The sequence below is a fragment of the Vombatus ursinus genome, unplaced genomic scaffold (assembly GCF_900497805.2).
Source record: "Vombatus ursinus unplaced genomic scaffold, bare-nosed wombat genome assembly UNPS02014961.1, whole genome shotgun sequence".
Classification (NCBI taxonomy): domain Eukaryota; kingdom Metazoa; phylum Chordata; class Mammalia; order Diprotodontia; family Vombatidae; genus Vombatus; species Vombatus ursinus.
In genome coordinates, this window is record NW_020954739.1 from 2,453,200 (window position 1) to 2,478,837 (window position 25,638).

General features: G+C 41.9%; 3 protein-coding genes across 3 annotated transcripts; all 3 read right to left on the reverse strand.

Moving 5' to 3' along the window:
• Nucleotides 1-1,663: 1,663 nt before the first annotated feature.
• Nucleotides 1,664-2,605, reverse strand: LOC114030510 (olfactory receptor 1361-like). Its single transcript, XM_027845343.1, has one exon. It carries the CDS (start codon nucleotides 2,603-2,605, stop codon nucleotides 1,664-1,666), a length of 942 nt encoding a protein of 313 aa, XP_027701144.1.
• Nucleotides 2,606-19,389: 16,784 nt separating this feature from the next.
• LOC114030548 (endogenous retrovirus group S71 member 1 Env polyprotein-like) lies at nucleotides 19,390-21,012 on the reverse strand. Its single transcript, XM_027845398.1, has one exon. The coding sequence runs from the start codon at nucleotides 21,010-21,012 to the stop codon at nucleotides 19,390-19,392; it is 1,623 nt and encodes a 540-aa protein (XP_027701199.1).
• A 29-nt stretch (nucleotides 21,013-21,041) lies between these two features.
• LOC114030549 lies at nucleotides 21,042-25,638 on the reverse strand. The gene is made up of 2 exons (XM_027845399.1): nucleotides 24,680-25,638; nucleotides 21,042-24,214 (listed from the first exon to the last, which is right to left on the reverse strand). Exons 1-2 carry the CDS (start codon nucleotides 25,530-25,532, stop codon nucleotides 21,042-21,044), a joined length of 4,026 nt encoding a protein of 1,341 aa, XP_027701200.1. The 5' UTR covers nucleotides 25,533-25,638.

The window sequence follows — 25,638 nt, forward strand, 5'->3', positions numbered from 1 at the left end:
GCATCACTGTTTCAAGTACAAAACTTCATTCATCTTCCCCAGTATACTTAACTCTTTGGCTGCTTTTTTAGCAGTCTTTCTGGCTGGCTGCATTTTCCCCTTAGAAATTTTTCAAGGTAGCAGAATCTACAAACAACACTAAACAGGACACAAGACAAAGATTTTCCTGCATTTTACAAAGAAATAAAAACACAGACAAAATGATAAAACAAAGATGTACTTGCTAGCCTCTTTATCTCTTACTGAAAGTCTAATCTCAAAGCCTTTAATTTGCCATAATTAAATGTCCCCTCTTCAGGCCAATTTTAGGATCCATTTGGTTTTTTTTAAAAATATATTTTAGCATAATTTAAGAATTCCATTTTTTATTCACACTTTCCACTCCTGTATGGGAAGTTTCAGGCCAATAAGAATTTCCCTAATGAGGTGTCAATTTAATAGCATACTCTTCCCCTAGTCTCATGACAATTTTTCCAAGGCAGAGTCCTTTGGCATTTTACTATTACTGGAACCCATTGGTCCCTTCCAGGGAGTAATCCTTCCCCAACCTTCAGAGTGGGGGTAAACTTTTCCCTGCATTGTGTGGGTAAATCTTTCCCAGCAGTGTGGGAATAAACCTTCCTTTAGCTTGGAAGAAGATTGAAATCAAGGAGAGTTTGATTTCTGAAGGGCAGTCTTCAGCAAAGAATTCCTTCAGTGAAAGACTAACCAGAGTAGTCTAGGGGTTTTTCTAAAAAGCTGTTGTCCAGGGGGTCAGAGTCCTAACTTGACCTGGTTTGGCTTGCCAAAAACTGTGATAGGTGGAATCTGAAATGACTGAGGAAACAAAGTTCGAGCTTCTGAGCATATTGGTTTATTAAGCAATGCATGCCAATTGCATATCAGGTTGGGAATACAGGGGGAAGATAGATTTTTATGCATTAAAAGATAACAATAATCATATACAAAATAGGATGTATAATTAGATAATGATTTCTAGTTGAAGGAAAGAGTAGGGTTTTTTTTAAATTGGGAGGAGGAGAATAAACAGAGATCAGAAAAAGAGACATCCTACTCTCCCCAAGTGTCTATATTCAATCAAAGGAACATAGAAACAATAACTAATTGACCAGTATAGGGCTCGTTTTCAGATAAGACACATGGGTTGCTTGAGATGTAGGATGGTGAGAAAACACCTTGCATCAATTTTTGGATCTGACTGGGTTTCTGGTTGGCATAACTTGTGTTCTTAGTTAAGGTTCTTTGAGCAATAGGTAGTGGTGGTCCAGCTTCCTAGCCATGCAGGGCTAAATTCTACACAATGCAATAAAGTTTTCCCACAATTCCCATAATTGAATAAAATTTTCTCAGTAGACAGAAATAGGACTAGACCTATCATTGAACAGAAAGCAACCTGAGCTAGATTCAGAATTGAGACATAAGGTAGAGTCAGTATGGTTCACTCAATTCCCACAATTCCCTCAGTAGAAAAGCACCAGAACCAAGAATCTTGACAACTGGTTCAGTGCTTTACTCATCATGTCACATTTCATCCTGTGCAGGTCAAGAGGGGAACAGATTGACTTCTTGTGACACTAGAAAAGACTTATCGCAAACCTTCTCCCACAGCACTGGGGTTGTTGTGTGAGACTCAGGCACCAAAGCTTAGGAAGGTATCTTATAATCATAGAGTGAATCCTGGTTTCTTAGTGATGAGCGTCCTCAAGGCTCCCTTTATGTCCTTGTTCCTTAGGCTGTAAATGAAAGGGTTCAGCATGGGGGTGACCAGAGTGTACATCATGGCTGATGCTGTGTCCTGTTGTGCTATGTGGCTGGATGTTGGATTAAAGTACACTGCAATGACTGTCCCATAGAAGAGACAGACCACAGTGAGGTGGGATCCACAGTTGGAGAAAACTTTCTGTTTCCCCCTCACAGATGAGATCTTCAGTACAGTCATGAAAATGTGAATGTAGGAGATCAGTATTCCAGTGAAGGAAAGAATTATTGTCAACGTTCCCATTGTGTAGATTATCAAGTTATTGATGAAGGTGTCTGAGCAGGCCAACTTCAGCAGGGGACGGAGGTCACAGAAAAAAAGAGGGATTTCATTATGGTCACAGAATGAGAGTCGAGCCAGCAAGACGGTGTGTGTCAGGGCATTATTATAGGACCAAAACCAAGACACTCCTACTAGAAGGGCACAGACCTTTGGAGTCATGACTGTGCCATAGCGGAGTGGGTCACAAATAGCCACATAGCGGTCATAAGCCATGGTGGTGAGGAGGACACTATCCATCCCCCCAAACCAAATGAAGAAGAATACTTGCGTCAGGCACCCAGCATAAGAGATTGTTCTGTTTTGGGATATGTAATTATTCAGCATCGTGGGAATGGTGGTGGAGGTGAAGCAGATGTCGACCAAGGACAAGTTACTGAGGAAGAAGTACATGGGGGTGTGGAGGTGGGTGTCATAGCTAATAGCCAGCATGATGAGCAGGTTTCCCAGCCCTGAGATCAGGTACATAAGGAGGAAGAAGAAGAACAGGAGCCTCTGCTGCTCTGGCTGGTCTGAAAGGCCCAGGAGGATGAACTCTGAGATTCTGGATTGATTTCTGTCTTCCATGTGTCTGTTTGGAAGCAAATATGGAATGAAATAAGAATTTAAAACAACCCATTCAAGGCTAATTTGAAAGTTTTTGATGAATAAAGTCAGCAAAAACAGAATTAGAAGAGAAATAGGAGAGTAGGAAAATATAAGATGTCACTTCTCATAGTCTGAGACCTAAAATGAACCAGAAATTGATAGCAATATATGTAACACCAGGACTGTTCTCCAACTGATACACCATAAGCTATAAACAAAAAGTTTTCAGAAGAATTATAAACCATCAATGACCGCATGAAAACACCCTCCAAATCAATAAAAGGAAGAGAAATGAAAGTTAAATGAACTCTGACACCCTGAAAATTGACAGAGGCAAGCAAAAACAGGCATGTTCTGTGCTGGAGAGGCTGTGGGAAAATAGGCCTGAGGAGGCATTGTTAGTAGGGCAGTGAAGTGATCCAAATAGGTTGTTATCAATTTGGAATCATGCAAGAAAAAAGAGTAGGAAAGGGTAAGGTTGTTATGAAGAGCTTTAAATGCCAAACAAAGGACTTTACATATGTTGCTGACTATGATAGGAGGCTATTGGAATTCATTGAGCAGAAGGAGGTCAGGGTCAGATTTACACTTCACAAAAATTACCTTAGTGAGAATAGTGCATATACCAGAAGCCTTGGTTTGTGTATGACATTAATTAATTATTTTTCCTTATCCAAAGCCAAGATTCAATCTGGAGAGGTGAGTTCAGAAGCGACTGTGGTATAAAGACAGAAGGTATCAATATATATGTTTTTTTCAAAAAGTTGTTTTGAGGACACACTTTATGAAATTTACCTTGGGCACACAAAATGCTCTGCTGGGCTGTCAAAGTCTCCGTGAACAGTTCCAAGTGAGATAGCTCCAAGGTGGAAAATTTTCAATTATAGGAATGAAATTCTTAAGGTTCAAATAGTTCTGATGAAACTAATATCTTAACATCACTTACCAAGATAGGGTCAAAATGGATACATCACCTAGATATAAAGGGCGATATCATAAGAAAATTTGAAGAACATGGAACATATTACCTATCAGACTTATGGATAAGTGGATTCATGAACATGGATTATGGATTCAAGAACAAACAAGAGATAGAGAGTGTTATGAGATGCAAAATGGATAATTTTGATTACATTAAATTAAATTTTTTTTGTGCAAATAAAACAAATGTAGCCAAAATTAGAAGGAAAACAGAAAACTGGGAAAACATTTTTATAGACAGTTCCTTGGATAGAGGTCTCATATCTCAAATATATAAAGAACTTTGTCAAATCCATAACAATGCGAGTCATTCCCTAATTGATAAATGGTCAAAGGATATAAACAAGAAGCTTTCCAATGAAGAAATCAAAACAATTTGTAGTCATATGAAAAAATGCTCTAAATGTTTATTGATTAGAGAAATGCAAATTAAAACAACGTTGCGATGTCATTTTACACTTACCAGATTGTCTAAAATGATAGGAGGAGAAAGTGAGAAAAGATGGAGGGAATGTGGAAAAATTGGGACCTTAATTCATTGCTAGTGGATCCGTGAGCTGATCCAACCACTGGAGAGAGATTTGGAATTATGCCCAAAGAGTCATTAAACTGCTTATACATTTTGACCCAGCAGTACCACTATTAGGTCTGTTTCCCAAGATGATTAGGGAAAATGGAAAAGAATCTACATGTTATAAAATATTTATAGCAACTCCCTTTATGGTGACAAAGAACTGGAAATTGCAGGGATGCCTGTCAATCAGGGAATGGATAAATAAATTGTGATATATATTCATGATGGAATATTAAGCTGCTATAAGAAATGATGAGCTCAATGACTTTAGAAAAGTATGGAGAGACCTCCATGAAATAATGAAGAGTGAAATGAACAGAACCAAGAGAACACTGTATACAGTAGCAGCAGTATTATTTTAAGAACAACTTTGAGAAACCAAGCCATTCTATTATAAATACTCCAATTAACTGCAAAGATCTTGCAAAGAATGATGCTATTTGAATTCAGAAAAAGAACTGACATATCTGCATATATATGTGCATATATCTACCCCCCCACACATATATATGGGTATGTGTATATGTATGTATATGTGTGTATATATGTGTATACTCCCAAGCACATACAGATATGTGTCTAATGGTAACCATCTCAAAATTTGAGGTGAAGGGAAGGGAAAAATAGAAAGTCACATGATAACTTGTATATAATGAAAAGGACTTTCCAAGGTCTTTTTTGGAGAAGAAATCAAAAGAAAGGATGGGGTGGCTGCTCAGGTTGGATAGAATGATGAAAATGAAGGCTAGAGAGAAGGAAGGATTAATGAAATCTTATTTGACTTTTTCTTTCTCTGACAAATTGCATGATCTTTAGACAAGAAGTTGGTTCTGTAGGCTAGAACAAGCATTATAAAAATGGAGCTAAAAATTAAGAAAAGTGAGAGGACAGTAAAGGAGCATCTCGTTCCCCTTAGGTAATTCCCTAGTGATCAGGTCTAGAAGAACTATATCTCAGGGTTCTGAAAGTTCTAGAGGATACGATTATTGAACCACTGGCATTGATCTTTGAGAGACTGTGGAGAATAGGAGAGATGCCACAGGACTGGATAAAGAAAAATGTTCTTCTATTTGTCAAATAAAGGAAGAAGATTGATGGTGAACCCTAATGGATTTTGACCTTGACTTTGATTCCTCACCAAATTCTTAGGTATGATTGGAAGAGATGGTTTATGAACATTCTGGAAGATCAGTAGTAATCATTTAGAGTCAGCATAACTTTATGAACAACTCAGATCAAACTAAATTCTTTTAACTTTTTGATCATATTCATAGGCAGATAGATCATGTCACAGCTGCAAACTCAGTGCATCTAGTTATTAGTAAAGCATTCAAAAAGTCTCTCTTGCTATCATAGTGGACACCAAGGAGAGATGTTGGCTAGATGATTGTACAATGTCATAGTCTAGTTTTGGATTTGATGAGCTCCTAGTCACTGGAGGTGTCAAAGTGAAAGTGACTCAGTAAAGTTTATCTTTTTAGATCTCATCTTTTCAGAGTTTTTTGAATCCTGATTCTGTCATCAATATATATGCTATTCTCTGAAATGTTTTGTCATCCCCCAAATTGATAAGCATGTCATCTATAACTTCATTCAAACCATTGGTAAAAATGTTGAGCAGACAGTAAACAAAGACAGAGCACTTATTGTCAGGTATGTTGTAGAGAGGATTCCTTTCAAGGGGTAGATGAGACTACATGATCTCTTTGGGATTCTCTCCCTCTGAGCTTCTAATATTGACTTACATATCAATAGGGAAGGACCTGGATTTCTTAGAATGGATGGTTACTTGTATGGATATTGGAGGAGAGGTTCCTACCTTAGAAAGGGGCTCAGTTATGACCTTTAATGACCTTCACAACTCTGAGAACCTTTAATAATATCATCATCATCATCATCATAGCTGCGTCCAATATAATATTTAGCAACATACTTCACATCCCGAGGTTCTGTGAAATATCTGTGAGATATCTTGTTTCATTTGGCCCTCACAACAACTGCATGGTTAGTATACTGGTATCACTATCGTATTGTTATCCCTATTTTACTAATGAGGAAACTGACACTAAGAGTTAAGTGATTTCGTCTCTAAAATAAGGTTTCTTAACACTTCTTGTATCTTGGGCTTTTTTTTAGCAGTCAGGTGAAGTCTATGGATCCTTCTCAGAATAAAGTTTTTAAATAGATCAAATAATTGAAGGAAATGCTAAATTTCAGTTAGAGGTTAGTTAAAATGAAGATATGATTTCCGCCCCCATTCCAGTTTACAGTTCCCTTTAAAACTATCCATGGATCTCTAGGTTAAAAACCACTGCTATAAACACCTCATAAATTTGTCCTCCTTTTTCCATTCAGGCTTCTGTCCTGGTTCAGATTCTCATCTCTTCTCCCCTCAACTATTGCAATAGCTTCCTAAGTAGTCTCTTTGCCTCCATTCTTTTCCTTTTCCAATTCCTTCTCCCAAAAGCAGCCAAATCATTTTTCCTAAAATGCCCACTTGTTCATACAACTTTCCACCTCAAAAATAATTAATGGCTCCCTGTTTCCACTACGGTGGCACAATCCCCCATTACTAGAGAAATTATGTGGGGAAAGAATCTAAGGCGAAATTTGATTTGTCCTTGTTTGTCTTGATTCCAGGTTCAGTGCTCTATCCACTGCACCATCAGATGCCTCTATAAAAGTGTATTAGCCATTGTTACGTGGTCAATAACTCTCTGAGAATTTAACTCAGTCTTAGAAGGTCAAAGTCCAGCATTCTATTCATTGTACTATGTCAACAATTATCAGATCTTTTGAGTTGGAATGGTAGCATTCCTTCATTACTTACTCCAAGGTAATAGACATGAGACGCTTAATTACTAGATTGACTGGAGATGTGTTGGGAAAGGGAGCAGGGCAGGCATAATCCTGATTGAAAATTAGAAAAAGACAACTTCCCTGTTCCTGTCCAGAAACTGTATTCTTCTCTCAAGCTTCAGATTTGGGAAATAGAGGCAGCATTGTGTAGTAGAAAGAACATTGGCATATCATTTGGGAGATTTTTGTCCAGTCCTAGATCTTCCAGTAAAGTGCTGTGTGACATGGATCAATTAATTTTCACACCTGATACTTGAGATGCTTTAACAAGTTGTTCTCTAAGGTCCTTTCCATGTCGGATATTCTATATTATAAGTTCTTATCCACCTTTGATATTCCAGCTTTAGAATATTTTTGTTCTAAAGTCCTTTCAATCTCATTAGAGATCAGTGTTCTCTGTACTTAGTGCCCTTCTCTCTGCTTTTTCTTTAATTGGTGACCTCTTTTGGGTCTCACATTCTCCATTCTCAGTTCTCTTTCAGCTCTAATAGTCCATGCTCTCACATGCCTCCTGTCCCTGTTCTTTAGTCTAAAGTCCCTCCCAGATCTAAATGCTCTGACCTTTGATACAATTCCATCATAGAATCTTTCATGTCATTTTTCCAACAAACACACCTAAATTCTTGACACATTGAATTCCATGTCACTGGTCTTGTTTTGGTCAAGCTAGGTTTAGATCTCCTATGTCCAGAATCCCTGCAGGTTCTGAATTGGCATGGCAATAGTTCATTATCAATTTCCTTCTATGCTAGTCTTCCTTCCTTTTATCAGGAAAAGAGAGGGACAAGTTGAATTTAGCATCTTAGTCCTTTTAGAAAGAAAGTATTACATTTCTTCATAAAGGAAATTAACAGCAAAGCACACATGATTTTCCACCAACATTTCAATGTCGTATTTACTGGCCTCGTTGCTCTTCTGGACATATGTGATCCTCCATATCCTTTCTTTGGGGGCAGCAGTGGGTAGAGTGCCTGGAGTCAGGAAGACTGATCTTCTTGAGTTTAAATCTGGCCTTAGATACTTACTAGCTGAGTGAGTTTGGGCAAGTTCCTTAATGCTGTTTGCCTCAGTTTCCTCATCTGTAAAATGAGCTGGAGAAGGAAATGGCAAACCACTCCAGTATCTCTGCCAAAAAAACCCAAAATGGGGTCATGGAGAATCAGACATGCCTGAGAACACACAACAACAACAACAACAGCAAACATCCCCTCTTTGTGCCTTTGCACTGGCTGTGTCTCCTGCTTGTTAAGCTCCATCTTATCATTCCTTCCTCTTGGAATCCCTGGTTTCCTTCCAAACTCAGCTCAAGCCACTTTTTACATGCAGCCTCTCTTCATGCTCCCATCAGCAACTATTGTAATCTCTCCCAAATACTGTGTGTGTTCATTTTATATTTATTCTGTATATCCTTATATATGTACATGCTGTCTCCTCAGTTAAAATGCAAACTCCATGAGGGCAGGGGCCTTTTGATGTTTGTCTTTATTTCACCATCACTTAGCACCCAGTGCTTAACTTCTTAAATACTGTTGATTTTAAGTTGTTTCCATTTTGAACATTCTTCACTCTGTGTTCTAAGGTCCCTTCTAATATATAGGTGGACCAGTGGATAGAGGACTAGATCTGGAGTCAGGAAAATCTAATTTTAAATTTGACCTCAGACACTTACTGTCTGGGTGACCCTGGGCAAGTCACTTAACCTCTGTCTGTCTCAGTTACTTCAGTTGTAAAATGGGGGAAATGACAGCACTTATCTCAATGGGTTATTATGAGGATCAAAGGAGACACTATTTGTAAAATGCTAGTCCAGTGCCTGGCACATAGTAGGTGTTATATAAATGCATATTCTCTTCCCTCCCCCACCTTACTCTAACATTTGAAAATTTATATGCTAGAGTCCTTCCAAAAGCTGACATTCTGTGTCCTATATCATAAGGTTCTTTAAAGCTTGAACATATTATGTTCTAAGATCCTTTCTAGCCCTATGCATCTCTCATATTCTCGGTTTTGAATTCTCTTTAATCTTGAACATTTTATATTCATTAGAAAAGAAATCTTGATGTCTTTTCATTCTAATTTTACTTCTAATTCCTTCTAAGTTCTTTGCAGTCTGACATTCTATGTTCCATGGGCCCTTCCAGCTCTGCTGTTCTTCTATGTTCTCAAGTCCCTTTTAGGACTTCTATAGATCTTCCTACTTGGCTGTTTGGTCTGGAGCTTTTGTTCTGCTCCTGAGAGACTCAGCTACGTTGCCTCACCTGGTGTCCTCACAGCTGAGAGTTTCAGTCAGGAAGCTAGCTCACGCTATGGGTTCTTGTAGGTGAAAGAGGTCTTAAGGTTTTGGATGAGGTCATGTGCATGAGAACAGCTGTGTCCTGTGTCCAAGGAAGGGTATATGAGGACCACTGTAGGTGCTTTTACCCTAGGTGCCTGTACCCTAGGCTCTAATTCCCTGAGCTCCTCATTAGAGATAAACACCAAGTAACCATTCTCTCTAGCCCCTTAGCGCTGGAGCTTGTTTGAGGGAAGAAATTGGCTCAAGATCAATTTATTTTCACAATACTGCTGTGTTAGAAATGTTGAGATCTCCATGATGGAAAATGCTATCTACATCCAGAGAAAAAACTATGCAGTCTGAACACAGATCAAAGCATACTGTTTTCACTTTTTTGTTTTTCTTGGCTTTTCCCTTTTGTTCTATTTCTTCTTTCACAACATGACTTATGTGAAAATATGTGTAACATGATTGCACATGTAAAACCTATATTAGATTGCTTGCTGTCTTGGGGTGGGGAAGGGAGGGAGCAAGGATAGGAGGGAAGGAGGGTGAAAAAATCTGGAACTCAAAATTTTATAAAAAATGAATGTTTACATGTAATTGGATAAAATAAAGTACTATTTACAAAAAAAAGTATTGAGATCTCTCTGTGTTTCTAGGGAAGAAACATTAGATTTCAGAGGACAGAACATAATCACTGGGTAAGAAATATTTGGTGGTTACCCTTCTATATTGGTGCTTCCCTTTATAACTCCTTTCAGCATCTGTGCAGTATCGATTTTTTTTTTTTTTTGCTTAAGCAGTTGGGGTTAAGTGACTTGCCCAGGATCACACAGCTAGTAAGTGTTAAGTGTTTGGTCTGAGGCTGGATTTGAAGTCAGGTCCTCCTGACTTCAGGGCTGTTGTTCTATCCACTGTGCCACCTAGCTGCCCCCTTGACTTTCTTTTAGTTCATTCCTTTAGCAGCTCTAAGCAGGCGTGGTCAGTCAATGTTGCCTGTCCTCCATTGATCCCATGAGTCATGATTCGTGTACTTCTTATAATTTTCCAGAAGGTGGCAATGGTTCCTTTTCCCAGGAGACTCCATCTCCATCTCCAGAATCCTAGGTAGTCTGTCTGTGCTCCTGCCAATGAATGCATCTTCTCTTCTTTTGCAGTTCCTATGGCTCCTGAGTTCAAATGCACAAGTTCTTCAGGGATGGGCTAGGGTCGAGAGGAAACTGTCCCCTAGCATCTTAAAGTGTTCTTTCTCCACTGTTTTGTTTGGTTTGGTGTCTGCTACATGATCTGTACGTTAAAGGTTTTACCACAAGCATGAAGACTGAGTCAATAGCCCATCTGCAGAATTCTACTTTTGTCTTACAAACAGATGAATTTCTAGTTGTGCTGTTTTGCTTGTGTTCATCCACATCAAATGATCATCAAAGTAGATCTATTGTGTGAATGCTTGGTAAAAAACACAACCGGTGCTGAAATTTTCAGTGTTAAATGTCTTTTTTCCCCTCATAGTTTTCCCTGTAACAAATGCATTGACACTAGCATTGATGGTACAAAAGCAATGGTGGATAAATCTGGTAAGTCTTAGCACAAATCGAGTCAGCGGCACCAGACCATTTCAGTGGTCATGGTATTCTTCACCTTAATGTACTTCCAGAAAAAAGCAGTTTTATTTAATAATGTCCTTGGTGAAGCAGTAAACATTATTAATTTTATTAAATCTTGATCCTTATGTACATATTTTTGAAATATTCTGTGTGATAAAATGGGAAGTATGCATAAAGTATTTTTGCTACATGCACAAGTATGAGGGCTCTCTTGAGAAAAAGCACTTTTGCCATTGGTTCAGGTGTGAGCAGAATGAGACATTTTCCCTATGGATGCCATTGTTACCTGAAAGAATGACTTGAGAGACCAACTATGGTTAACTAGACTTGGGTATTTGGTAGACATTTTTCTTGAAATGAATGAAGTATACTTGTTATTTCAAGTATTTCAATAAACAAATACCTCTTAATTCTGTGTGTGTCTTTTTTTCAAGTGCTTTTCTTGTAAATATATATATTGTTGAATTCTGGTTTCTAATCCATTCTGTTATCTTTCTGTTTTGTGGGTGAGTTCATCCCATTCACACTCACAGTTATGATTACTGTTTATTTCTTGCCAGCCCATTTTTTTTCTGTTTGTCCTTCTCCATCTATTGCTTTCACTCTGTCCCTTCTTAAAAGTCTATTTTGTTTCTGACTACTGCCTCCTGTAATACATCCTCCTTTTTATCACCTCTTCCGTTTTCCTCTTAATCCCTTCCCTTCCTATTTCCCTGTTGGGTAAGATAGATTTCTATATACACACATATATTATATTTTCTTCTCTCTTTGAACTAGTTCACATGAGAGTAAGGTTCAGGAGCTGCTTGCCTTTCTCCATTTTCACTCTACTGTTAATACTCTTCCTTGCATGCTTCTCCTACATGTGATAATTCCTCCCCTTTTCCTCATTCTTCCCCCTTTTCCCAGTGCTTCTCTCTGTCTCACCCTTCCATTTCTTTTTTGAGACCATCCCAACATAATTGACTCACACTTATGACCTCTGTCTATGTGAACTTTTTCTAACTGCTGTGATAACAATGAAGTTCTTAGGAATTAATGTACTACTTTCCTATATTGGGATGTAAATAGTTTAATTTTATTGAGTACCTTATGATTTCTTTTTCATTTTTACCTTTCAATGCTTCTCTTGAGTCTTGTGTTTTAATGTCAAATTTTCTATTCAGCTTTGGTCTCTTCATCAGCAGTTCCTGGAAGTCCTTTATTTCATTAAATGTCATTTTTTCCCCCCTGAAGAATTATAGTCAATTTTATTGGGTAGGTTGTTCTTGGTTGTAATTCTAGCTCCTTTACTTTTTAGAATGTTATATTCTAAGCCTCCACTCTTTCAATGTGGTAGCTGCTAAATCTTGTGTGATCTTTGCTTTAGCTCTAAAGTATTTGAATGGTTTCCCTTTGGCTGCTTGTAGCATTTTCTCCTTGACCTGGGAACCCTGGAATTTGGTCATAATATTCCTGGGAAATTTCCTTTTTGGGATCTCTTTCAGGAGGTGAGCAGTGGATTCTTTCAATTTCTTTCTTTCTTTCTTTTTTTGCCCTCTGGTTCTAAGATATCTGGTCAATTCCCCCTTTACAATTTCTTTTTCTTTTTTCTTTTCTTTTCTTTTTGTTTTGTTTTGTCTTTGGTGAGGACAATTGGAGTTAAGTGACTTGCCCAGAGTCACACAGCTAGTGAATGTTGTGTATCTGAAGCTGGATTTGAAATCAGGTCCTCCTGACTCCAGGGTTGGTGCTCTATTTATTGCACCACCTTATCATTTCTTTAAATATGATGTCTGGGATTTTTTTTTGAGCATAGCTTTGAAGTAGTCCAATAATTCTTAAATGATTTCTCCTTGATCTATTTTGCAGGTCAATTCTTTTTCTGATGAGACTTTTCACATTTTCCTCTATTTTGTATTCTTTTGACTTTGTTTTATTGTTTCTTGATGTCTCACTTAGTCATTAGCTTCCATTTGACCAGTTTTAATTTTTAAGGAATTACTTTCTTCAGTAAGATTTTTACATTTTTTTCCCATTTGACCAATGCTTTCAAAGGAGTAATTTCCATCATCAAAGTTTTGTATCTCTTTCACCATTTGGCACATTCTACTTTTCAAGGAGTTATTTTCTTCAGTATTTTTTTATGCTTTTTTTGTCAAGCTGTTAATTCTCTTTTCATAATTTTCATATTTTCTTAATTGCTTTTATTTCTTTTCCCAAATTTTCTTCTAATTTTAATTTGATTTTTAAAATAATTTTTACTCTTTTTTCCTTCTAGGAATTCTTGTTGGGCTTATGTCCAATCTACATTTTTCTCCGAGTCTTTGCTTTATAATATTTTCATGTTGTTATCTTCTTCTGAATTTGTGTCTTGAGTTTCCTTGTCACCACAGTAGCTTTTTGTAATCAGGTCCTTTTTTTTTGTTTGTTTCTTCATTTTACCAGACCATTTTTTGACTTTGAACTTTGTGTTAGACTTGGTCTCTGCTCATTTGGGGGTGGGGAAACACTGTCTCAGTCTCAAAGCTTTGTCACCCTGTTGTTTTCACAGCTAGTTCTAAGGATTTACACAAACAGAAAATAGCCCCATCTCAGTCATGGAAGTCTTTGGGAAGATACGTGCTCTTGCCTTGTGGCCAGGTAGAGGAAAGTGTAACCCTCTTCACCTATCCAAACAAATTACAGATTCATCTTTGTAATTCAAAGCCAGTTAGAAAAGCAGTCCTGAGGGGTAGGGAATCACACTTTTAGCATGTACTTTGAGTTCCAACTCAGTAGCCTTTAAAAACCACTTTACAGTACAAATGCTTGAGTCATCATGGACGCCAGGTAGCTGTCAGAAGATATTTGTACATTCTCTGCTGTGTGTGAGTGGGACAATACCTTTATTACATATTCCTACAAGTAGTCTCAGGTGACATTTTCAGGTGCTTGACTGGATTGTTACTGAGCATGCTCCACAAGAGAAGTAAGGGGTGGTAGTGTCTCTATCAGGCTTGTGCTGTGAGCTCCTTTCGCTACTGGGCTGGAGGAACAGTAAGAAATTACTGCCCATCTTATTAGAAGTTTAAGGCAGAGATAGTCTTGGAAAAAGAAGGGGCAGAGCTATTCCCACAGGATTTATAGAGAGCCCCAGTCACTGGGTAGCAATCAGGAATTGCCTGTGTCATCTCAGCAAAGTTCATGTCCATCAGGAAGGAGCCAGAACTTATGTCCACCTTGGTTGTTGATCCCCTATTCAACAAGTCATGGATCCCCCAATCATCTATGCTACATATAGATTAGGAAATTGTGGACCACGTATAGGTGACTTGATCAGTCCTGGATTCCTCCCACCACCTCAGTCTCTTTGCTTGTCATATGTTGCTGAATAGTGTTGGAGAAAGCTTATTCTACAACATACTTGGACTATTACAACAACTACCATAATATTGGTCTCTCTGACTCAAATTTCTTCCATTTCCAAGATATTATACCTCCCGTATAGCTGATAAAGGGAGGATTCTAGACCCCAGGATTTACTATATATCTTTCTTGATCAATAAACTCAAGTGGCTACTATTACCTTTAAGACAAATTACAATTTGTTTTAGTTTTTCAATCACTTCCAAATCTGACTCGTACTATTCTACTATTCTACTGTTCTACTATTCTACTATTCGAGTCTATTAGTCCCCTTCATGCACTCTTCAGTAAAGCTAACCTGGGCTTGCTATTCCTCACACATTACCTCACACATCACACCACCTCCCATCTCTGAGTCTTTGCACAGGTTTTTCCTCAATGCTGGAATACACCTCTTTCTCCTTTGCTTCCTTGAATTTCCTTTGTGGTTCAGCTTATGTGCCACTCTTTGCAAGAAGACTTTCCTAATGCCCCAATTGCTAGTGTTCCCCTCACCTTGCATTTATTTTGTATATGCTGATTTTTGCATGTTTTGTCCCACCTGATATAATGTAAACTCTTTGAGGAAAGGGATACAATTTCATTTTTTATCTCAGTATCCATAGCACTTATCAAGACCTGACATATATTAAGTAATAAATGATTAATAAATGCTTATAGCGTGAATGAATGATTGCTTGGTGCTGTTTCAGAGATTTCTGCTCCACTATGCATTATATTATATGATTTCCAAAGTACCTTCCAATGGGGAGATTTTGTGGTTCTGTGAAATATAGCCCCAGAGAAGTTAAACAACTTGCCCACAGCTAGAAAGTGATGAAAAGAGCACTTTATCCTAGACCATAGAATTATGCAATGCCAGGACTGAAAGAGACCTTTAAGATGATCTAGACTACATCTCTTTGTATTTATTTTAAAATTTTATTGATAATTTTTACACAATTTTAATTATTGAATATATCTCTTCTCCTCTTTCCCCGCAAATAATCTCTTGCAAAAAAGAAATGAAAAAGAAAGGGAAAAAGTCATTTAGCAAAGCCAACCAACACATCAGCTGTTTCTGACAGTATACCTGGGTCATTGCCCACCCGTAGTCCCTCAGCTCTAGAAAGAGGAGAGGAAGGTATATTTTCTCAACTCTTTCTAGTTCCAAGATTATTCATTATAATTACACAGTATTCCTCCCTTCCCCTTCTTTTGTTCTTTCCATTCACATTATTTAGTTATTATGTTTATGTTTCTTCTGTTCTGTTTACTTCCCTCTGAGTTCCTAAAATTTTTTCTGTGCTTCTCTGAATTTTCTTCATATTCATCACTTTGTAAAGGACAGCAATATTCCATTACATTCAAGTACTAGAAGTTATTGATCCATTCTTAAGTTGATGGGCACCTCCTTTGTTTGTAGCTCCTCACTACCATAACATATTTTGCTCTGAATATTTCAGCATATGTAGGACCTTTCTGTCTTTGACGCCCTTGGGTTATGTATACAGCAATATAATCTCTCGTATCAAACAATTCAGAGATTTTAATTGCTTTCTAAAGCATACTTTCAAAGTATTTTATAGAATCATTGAACCAAGTCATAGTTCCACCAATAGGGTATTTGTGGGCATGACTTTCCACAGCCCTTCCAACATTGACTATTCATATATTTGTCATCATTTTCAATTTACCGTATGTTAGATGAAATTTCAGAGTTATACAGGTTTTCATTTTACTTACTGTTTGTGATTTGGAGTGAGATTTTTTTAAAATTAATTTTATTTACTTTTAGTTTTCAAAATTCACTTTCATAAGCTTTTATATTTTAAATTTTCTCCTCCTCCCTCCTCAATACAGCATGCAATCTGATATAGGCTCTACATATACATTCCTATTAAACATATTTTCGCATTAGTCATGTTGTAAAGAAGAATTAGAATGAATGTGAGGAACCATGAGAAAGAAGAAACAAAACAAAACAAGAAAAAAAAGAGAAAGCAAATAATATGCTTCAATCCGCATTCAGACTCCGTAGCTCTTTCTATGGATGTGGATAGCATTTTCCATCATGAGACTTCTGGAGACGTCGTAGATCTTTGCATTGCTGAGAAGATCTAAGGATATCAAAGCCAGTCATCGCACAATATGGCTGTTACTGTGTACAATGTTCTCCTGTTCTGCTGGAGTGAGCTTTCTTATGTGTGTTAATAGTTTAGACTACTTCTTCCAAGGAATGTTTATTCATATCTTTTGACTGCTTATTCATCCTTGGCTCCATGGCTCTTGTCCTTATATGTTTGTGTTAATTCCCTATGTGATTTTGCTATCAGACCTTTGTCAGAGACATTTGATGCAGTTTTTTCTCCTAATGGATGCTTTCCTGTCCTGTCCTAAGTATAAAAATCTAATTTTGACAAAGCTTCTCAATTTTAAGTGATTAAAATGACCCCCCCCCCCTTTTTTTTTGGTTTGACTGATGACAGTGGATATTGCTGTGGAGGATGCAGTTGACTGGCTGGTACTTTTTACTTTGAACTCCAAATCCCAACATGTCAGTCAGTTCTCAAAAATCCATTACATTCATTTTGTGTTTGTCTCTGTTCCTTTTTTGGTTAAAAATTTTCCCTTTAGCATTTCTGGTGAAAGAACCTGAATTGGTTTTTTCTAAAAATTTTTAATGATGTGCCTTTTATTATTCAATGTGTTTATCCATTCTAAATGTTGTGGTGATATAATTTTAGGTGTTTTGGGAGGGGCCAAACTTAGGCCAGTCCCCTGGCATTTTAGATTTGATATTAGAACAATATGAGGCACACATAAGACATACAACAATTAACAAAAGGAAATTTACTTAGCATAGCAGTAAGAGGACATTTAATGATACTGTGCATCTAAGACACCCCAAGTTGATATAGCTGAGAGAAGCTTCTTTGCTGAGTGATCACTTGTGGTCTGCCAAGAGTCAAAATGGGGCTAGAGATCCTCATTTCTATTTTAACCAGAAAGTGATATCAACAACCTGAGCATTTAGTACTTTGAGCCAATCAGTTCTTGAGGATGATTTCAATACCTTCAAAGACAAACTTAGCCTGATTTGAATGAGGAGAGGAATTAGTATATGGCCCCTACCACCTTCCACCCCTTGGTGGTAAGGTACTTAACTATTACTAGAGAACTTTTCACCACTTGAATGACTTTAGAAATGTTTCTGGTGAACTCTGATCTCTGGTATTCAAAAAGTTCTGATATAAATAGCACTAAAGGAGGAAAAGTAAAACTAAAAAAGAAACAGTAAAATAAAAACAGAACAATTTAATGGCTCTTGAAAGGAGTAACAGAATGTGGGAGAAAAAAGACCAGAAATCTCAGGCTTCGCTCCTCTATCCTTCCCCATTCCCATTTGGAAGGATCAAGTCCTGGGTCAAAAAAATCAAGTCCATGAGCTGGGTGATGCCATATTTTCGTAGTTCACAGTAGATTTCTTGGTATAAAGAATTGACTGTAAGTGGGAACTGTAAATTCTTCCTTATCTAACTTGTTCCACTGATTTACCTTTTTCCTCTCACTGGTGCCAAATAGTTTTATTCATTAACACTTTATGAGTCCTAGAAGTGGCATACATCCTTGATGGATATTTTAAAAAATATAATTTTACTCTTACATTTTGTTTTTATACAAAGTCAATTTCCTAGCATATCCAAAACTATTACAATAGCTTGCTGGCTGTTGTCCCTAATTCAAGTCTTTCTCCACTCCAGTTCATTCTCCATTCATTTGTCAAATTGATCTTCCTGCAGCACAGGTCTGACCATGTCACACCCTTTATAATTCTGGGCTCCCTACTGCCTTCAGGATCAAATCTAAAATCCTGTTTGGTATTCAAAGTCTTCCATAACCTGACCTACTACCTTACCAATCTTTTTTTTTTTTTTTTTTTTTTGGTGAGGCAATTGGAGTTAAGTGACTTGCCCAGGGTCACACATCTAGTAAGTGTCAAGTGTCTGAGGCCAGATTTGAACTCAGGTCCTCCTGACTCCAAGGCTGGAGCTCTGTTCACTGCACCACCTAGCTGCCCCCTTACTGGTCTTGTTACACCTTACTTGTCCCTACCTCTCATGTACTCTTCAATCCAATGATACCATTCTCCTTGCTTTTCCTCACAGAAGACACTCCACCTCTAGACTGAGCATTTTTACTCCACTTCCTGGTTTCTTTAGAGTCTTGGCTAAAAATCTCACTTTCTGCAAGAAGCCTGTCCTGGTCTCCCTTATTGCTAGTGCTTCCTTCTGCCTATTATTTATACATTATACATATATAAATATGTATATAGTTTGTCCACAGTTGTTTTCATGTTGCCTCTCCCATTAGACTGTGAGTTCCTTGAGAACAGGGATTTTTTTTTGGGGCCTTTTTTTGTAACCCTAGCACTAAGCATAGTGCCTAGCACACATGTTCTTTTTTTCCCCCCATATATATACATATATTTTATTTTTTAAAGAAACTATAAATATTCACGTATACAAGAATTTTGTTCTTCAAAGAAGCCCCCAAATAATTTAATCTCATTCATGAAATGGACGGGCTGAGAGTAACCAGACACACGCCAAATTAGAAAATAGAGAGCATTTACTGGAGCCGGCCGGCGACTGTCCCCTGGATGCAATCCTAGGAGAAACAGTGCCAGGCAAGAGAAATAACAAAGCTTTATACCCAACAGTTTTCAATCGTAGATACTAATCCTTTGATGTAGTGAAATTTACAATCGTGGATTGGCGATCCTTTGAGGTAGGAGAATTTACAATCGTGGATTAGCGATCCTTTGAAGTAGAAACTCAGGAGGTCAGGCTAGGGTGGGAGGGGGGGTTGTTTTTGTGACAACTCAGTCCACCTCACTCCCCCCTTTTCACGGACGAAAAGAGTCAGACGGGGGACTCATCAGAGTCCAGAGGAGCATAGGATTGACGCAGGACAAACAACTGGAGTGCTTGCACTCGTTTCTGGACATAGCGGGTTATGCATTTTATGAAACAAGGGGCCACGAGTAACCCAAGGAGGAGAAGGGCCAGAGGGCCCACCATTCCGGAGATTAGGGTGGTTAGCCGGGGGACCAATTATACAGGGTCTGATACCAAGAAGACCCCGTTGCCCGTGCGCGGTCCCTCTCATCTAACCGCTGCCTAAGGGCTTGCAAGGACTCCCGAATAACTCCAGACCGATTGGCGTAGAAACAGCAGGTTTCTCCCAACGTCATGCATAAGCCTCCCTGTTTGAGGAACAGTAGGTCCAAGCCTCGGCGGTTCTGGAGAACCACCTCAGCTAAGGAGTCTAGGGAAGTCTCAAGGTGTGAGACTAGCTCTTCCAAGGAGCGTAGGTCCCTGTCTACCTGTGCACTCAAGGCACCGTAGTTGGCCTTCCCCTGTATCAGGGCTGAGGCCCCAACAGCAGCGGAGCTGGCCACTCCGAGTCCCACCAATATAGGAACCAAGATAGGTACAGCCCTCCTGGAGCGAGTTAGGCCAAAATGCTCAGCTGCCCCTTCCTCTGAGTAGACATATACCTGAGGAAAGACACGCACCACTACACAGAGCTCGGTCGGGTTGAGGAAACGAATGTCCTGTATGCAGGTGGTGAGTCCTCTGGTACAAGCGAACCATACTCCAGGTGGGGCGGTTAACAGGAGGTCAGAGCTTTTGGATGTGGGGGAAATAAGAATGACTGAAGTGCACGTAGCGTTGAACGGGGAGGACCGCAGCGGGTAGTCAGGCCCGAGCAAACACATCCCTTTGCCCTGGACATCGTCTAGGGTAAGTCTAGGCTTATCCGGGTTACAGCGGGCAGGTATGGCAGAGGGTCGTTTGGACTTACTTAAAGACAACTTTCCCACAGAGGTGATGTTAAGTTCGATAGCAATTCCTACGAAATAGGGGGGGGCTGGATTCAGACACAGCCAACAGGAGGTGGTTATGTTTGGATCAGACAAATTTAGGAATGAGTGGACAGCAGAGAGTGTATCAAAAATGGGGGAACCTAGGTTAGTGAGGGTCTCTGGATTTTTGGGAGCCTCTAGTACCAGGTCCCTAACAGATGGTGGGGCGAGAGTCAACATGGCTTGTGGGTTAAGGATGGGATTCAGACCTATTGGGAGTGTACGGGCGGGAACTGCGATCTTCTGAATGGTAAAAAGGACCCCATTATCCCACCCAGTCATGTATAACCTTAAACCCCAAGAATGCCCGAGATTCCAAGAGTCATCAGTGTCCTGCTTGACTGTTAGAATCATAGGGTTACATTTCCCAGGCCAGCAGGAGGCGGGGAGGGGGCTTTGTCTCTCCAGGGTGATTAGGGGGTCCCGGCTGCCCCTAGGAATCCACCTGGCCACAGTCTCACAACCCCATTCTGCGCAGTGAAAGTGATTACTACCCTGACAGGAAGGATTCCCCGTGGCCGGACAAACATAGAATTCAATACTTCTGATTCTCACTTCCCCTGCCCCGGGTGTGGTTGGAGTGGTGGGAATAGTGGGGCAGTATCCCCTTCCCCCAGCGATAGGGTCCCGTATAGCCCGGTTTTGATTCCATCCTGGTCCCAAGAGGGCACAGAGGTCAAACCTGAAAGTGGGGGCTCCGTAACTGGTGAGAGCTTGGACGGTGGTCCCATCATTAGTTCGGGAGAGAATCCACCTGGATGGGGTAGGGCTATAGGAGTCACCCAAAGTCATCCCAGAAGCAAAAAGAAAGAGAAAAAGAGTCAAGTTCTGGAGAGTCGAAGCTTTAGGTCGGACACTGCTTCTGCTGTCCAGGCGGTGGAGTTGGGCTCTGGGGCCTTCTTGATGTGTGACCGATGTATCCATGCCTTGTGGCCGGCAACCTTGACGGCAGAGGGGTTGCAGAGGATAATTTGATACGGGCCCGTCCACCGTGGTTCCAGGGCTGGTCCAGCTGGAAGCTTGTGAGTGAGGACCCAGTCTCCCGGTGACAGGGCGTCCGATGAAGTTGCAGGGGCTGGTTCTTTCCCCGCAGCTTTCAGGACCGAGCGCACAGCGTTCTGGACCTCACGCAAAGCCTGGAAGGACTTAAGAAGAGTCGGATTAGTGAAATCTGGGGCTGGAATAGCTGCAGATACTCTTGGAATAATAGGAGGAGGGGCTCCATAGAGGATCTCGTATGGAGATAAAGAGAGGGTTGAGGAATTGGGAGTACACCGGGCCCGGAGGAGGGCGAAGGGAAGGAGACTGACCCAGCTATCGCCAGTTTCTATTTTAAGTTTAGCAATGTGCTCTTTTAGAGTTCTATTCATCCTCTCTACCTGCCCTGAACTTTGAGGCCTATATGCACAGTGCAATTTCCATTTCAATCCCAGCATCTTTGATAGGCTTTGAATTGTTGCGGACACAAATGCTGGGCCGTTGTCAGAGCCTATCGAGGCCCGCAGGCCAAATCTAGGAATAAGTTCAAAGAACAGCTTTTTGGCCACTACGGTTGCAGTTTCAGTTTTGACTGGAAATGCTTCCGGCCATCCAGAAAATGTGTCCACGAATACAAGGAGAAAACGGTACCCTCCCAACCCAGTTCCCATGTCAGTAAAGTCTACTTCCCAATGGTCGCCAGGAAATGTCCCTCGTGGTCTATCAGTCGGTATCCTTGATTGTGATCGTGGGTTGATTTTGGCACATGCAAGGCATCTTCTTGCGGCTTCCTCGGCCGCCTGCTTCATCCCAAGGCTGTAGAAGTGTCGGCTCACCAGGTCGTAAAGCTGGGTTCCGCCTAAGTGGGTAAGGCTATGAAGAGTCATCAACAGGGCTGGCAACAGTGCCTTGGGCAGAATTAGCAAGCCATTTGGGTGTCTTCTCCATCCCCCCTTTTCAGAGGTGCCATCCGGATCACTGGATTGATAAGATGGTTGGACAGGCAGCATCCCCTCAGGTTCCACGACCATAGCGGGTATCAAGGGCTTGCAGGCAGCCGCTCGGGCAGCCCTATCCGCTGCCGCGTTCCCTAGAGACGGGGGGTCAGTTCCACGGGTGTGAGCAGGAACATGAATTACCGCCACCTCCTTGGGAAGCCAGACAGCATCCAGCAGTTCCTGGATCTGACTCTTGTTCCTAATCTCCTTACCCGCCGAGGTTAACAGTCCCCGTTGGAGATATACATATCCATGGACATGAACAGTGGCAAAGGCATAGCGGCTATCAGTGTAGATGTTTACTCGCCTGCCTGCAGAGAGTCTAAGGGCTTGAGTTAAGGCAATGAGTTCAGCACGTTGAGCAGATGTGCCGGGGGGTAGAGCGGTCTCCCAGAGGGTCTCAACCGGAGTGACCACGGCTGCACCCGCCCTACGGATCCCCTCCTGAACAAAACTGCTGCCGTCCGTGAAAAGCACTAGGTCTGGGTTTGTTAAAGGAACATCAGTAAGTCCAGGGCGGGACGTGTGGATGGAGTCCAGTGTGTCCAGGCAATCATGTATAGGGGAGGAAGGAGGGGAGTCAGGGAGCAGGGTGGCCGGGTTGAGTGTGACCGGAGGAGCAAAGGTGATTTGCGCGGGATCGAGGAGTAGGGATTGGTAATGAGTCAGGCATGAATTTGAGATCCATCTTGTCGGCGGGGAATGTAAAAGCTGTTCCAGATGATGCGATGCTGAAATCTCAAGAGGCTGCCCGAAGGTGAGCTTAGTGGCTTTCCTAACCAAGACGGCAACGGCCGCCACAGTTCGCAGGCAAGAGGGCCACCCGGAAGCCACAGGGTCCAGCTGCTTGGAGAGATAGGCAACAGGACGATTCCAGGGCCCCAGGGGCTGGGTCAGAACCCCTTTGGCCACAGCTCGAGACTCAGACACATAGAGGCGGAAGGGCTTGGACAGGTCTGGCAGGGAGAGGGCAGGCGTGCTGGACAGCGCCTTTCGAAGCTTGTCGAATGCTTCCTGCTGCCGTGGTCCCCAAACAAATTGGGTGGGTTCACCTGTCAGGGCTTCATATAGGGGTTTGGCAACCTCGGCAAACCCCAAGATCCAGAGGCGACAGTATCCAGCCATCCCCAGGAATTCCCGGAGCCCGTGGCGGTCCCTCGGGGCGGGCATGCCCAAAATGGTAGCTACACGCCCCCGAGACAGTAACCTTTGGCCAGAACGAAGGGTGAAACCCAAGTAAACAACGGATTGAGAGCACAGTTGTGCTTTCTTTCCAGAGGTACGATAGCCGGAAGCCTCAAGCAACTGGAGAAGGTGGAGAGTTGCATCTTTGCATATTGCCTCAGAGGAGGTAGCCAACAAAAGGTCATCAACATACCGGAGGAGAGTGACCTCCGGATACAAGACCCGGAAGGCTGCCAAGTCGGAGGCCAGAGCTGAGCCAAAAAGTGTAGGGGAGTTCTTAAAACCTTGGGGAAGCTGGGTCCAGGTGAGCTGAGAGGATGTCCCAGTGTTAGGATCTGTCCAAGTAAAAGCGAATATAGGTTGGCTTACTGGTGCCAAGGGAATGGAAAAGAAAGCGTCCTTCAGGTCCAAAACAGTATACCAAGTCCGAGCAGGGTCCAGGGAAGACAGCAACATGTATGGGTTTGGTACAGTAGGATGTACAGTTTCCACCCGGGCGTTGACTTCTCGTAGATCCTGGACGGGACGGAAGTCTCCAGACCCGGGCTTGCGAACTGGAAGTAGGGGGGTGTTCCATGAGCTCTGGCAGGGTCGTAGAATGCCTGCCGCCAAGAGTCGATCGATGTGAGGCTTGATGCCCAAAAGGGCAGCTCGAGTCAACGGGTATTGTTGGACACGCGCAGGGGTTGCTGTGGACGAGAGCTGGACCACCACTGGGGGCTGGTGTCCTGCTAGACCAAACGGGTTGGTCTCAGCCCAGACCCCAGGAACCAAGCCTTTGAAATGGTTCAACAGAGTTAGGGAAGTAGGGGTGGAGGTGGTCGAGGGGCGGTCTGGGGAAAACGTTAGGGGGAGGAGGCGAGACAACGGGCAGGTGAGAACAAGTTGTGGCAGGTTGAACCCGAGAGTGGGGTTAGGTCCCTTAAAGGAAATGATAGCCTGAAGCTTGTGTAGGAGATCTCTGCCAAGCAAGGGGTAAGGGCAATCAGGCATCACTAGAAATGAATGGGAAACTAGGCCCTTCCCTAACCAGATTTCCCGAGAAGTGGTGAGGGGTACAGACTGTTTTCAACCAGTAGCTCCCTGGACCTGCACAGTGGATGATGAGAGGGAGCCCAGTGGGGATTTCAGGACCGATGCCGCAGCTTCAGAGTCGACTAGGAATGAGACAGGTTGACCCCCAACACTGGGAGTAACCCTCGGCTCCAGGGGGTCAAGAGTCACAACGGACTTTGAGCCGGGGCACCCCTAGTCTGTATTCAAAGTCAATAAAGGCTCTGCCTTCTCTTTCAGCCCGCGATTAGGGCACTCAGATTTCCAATGGCCCATGGCTTTGCAGTAAGCACACTGGTCCCGAGCTAAAGGAGGCCTTCCCAAGCCTTTACCCTTATAGGGGCGCCCAGCGTTTGGCCCCTCCCGCCTTCCTTTCCACCCTTGCTTCTGAGCCTCCCCTGGAACCTGTGCTAAAGCTGCCACTACCGCCCTTGCGACCGTGCGAGTTTGCTTGTCTTGAGCCTCTTCACGATAGTCAAACACCCGCTTGGCCACTTCCATGAGTTCAGTCAGATTTTTACCCTCAAAACCTTCAAGTTTCTGTAGCTTCCGACGGACGTCCGGAGCCGAATTGGCTACGAAATCAATTACGATGGCTCTCCGGTTATTGGGATCCTCTGGGTCGATAGGGGTGTAGGTTCGATATGCCTCGTAGAGGCGCTCCAAGTATGCAGCTGGGGACTCGTTCTTGCCCTGTCTAACCTCACTGACTTTGGACATATTGGTTGGTTTCCGTGCTGCTGCCCGTAACCCTCCCAGCAACAACTGGCGATACCTGTCCAGTGCTTCCCTACCGCGATCAGTACTGGGGTCCCAGTCGGGCCGGTTCTCAGGGAAGATGTGGTTGCGGCGCCCTGGGTCAGTAGAGGGTTGTCCATCTGGGTCCAGAACTCCCTTCCTGGCTTCTAAAAGAATCCTGTCATGCTCCTCGGTTGTGAAAAGAACCCGGAGGAGTTGCTGGCAGTCATCCCAAGTGGGCTGATGAGTATAAAAGACAGTCTCTAGGAGGGAGATTAGGCTCTGGGGCTTATCAGAGAAGGATGGGTTTTGCTGTTTCCAATTGTACAAATCACTGGTGGAGAAGGGAACATATACCATGAACGGTCTCCCTGATTCTCTGGGAGGGGAAGGAACTTGCCGCAGGGGAAACGCTGACACAGTGGAATCAGGGGTCAAACCAGAATTAGAAGGGCCATAAGGAGCA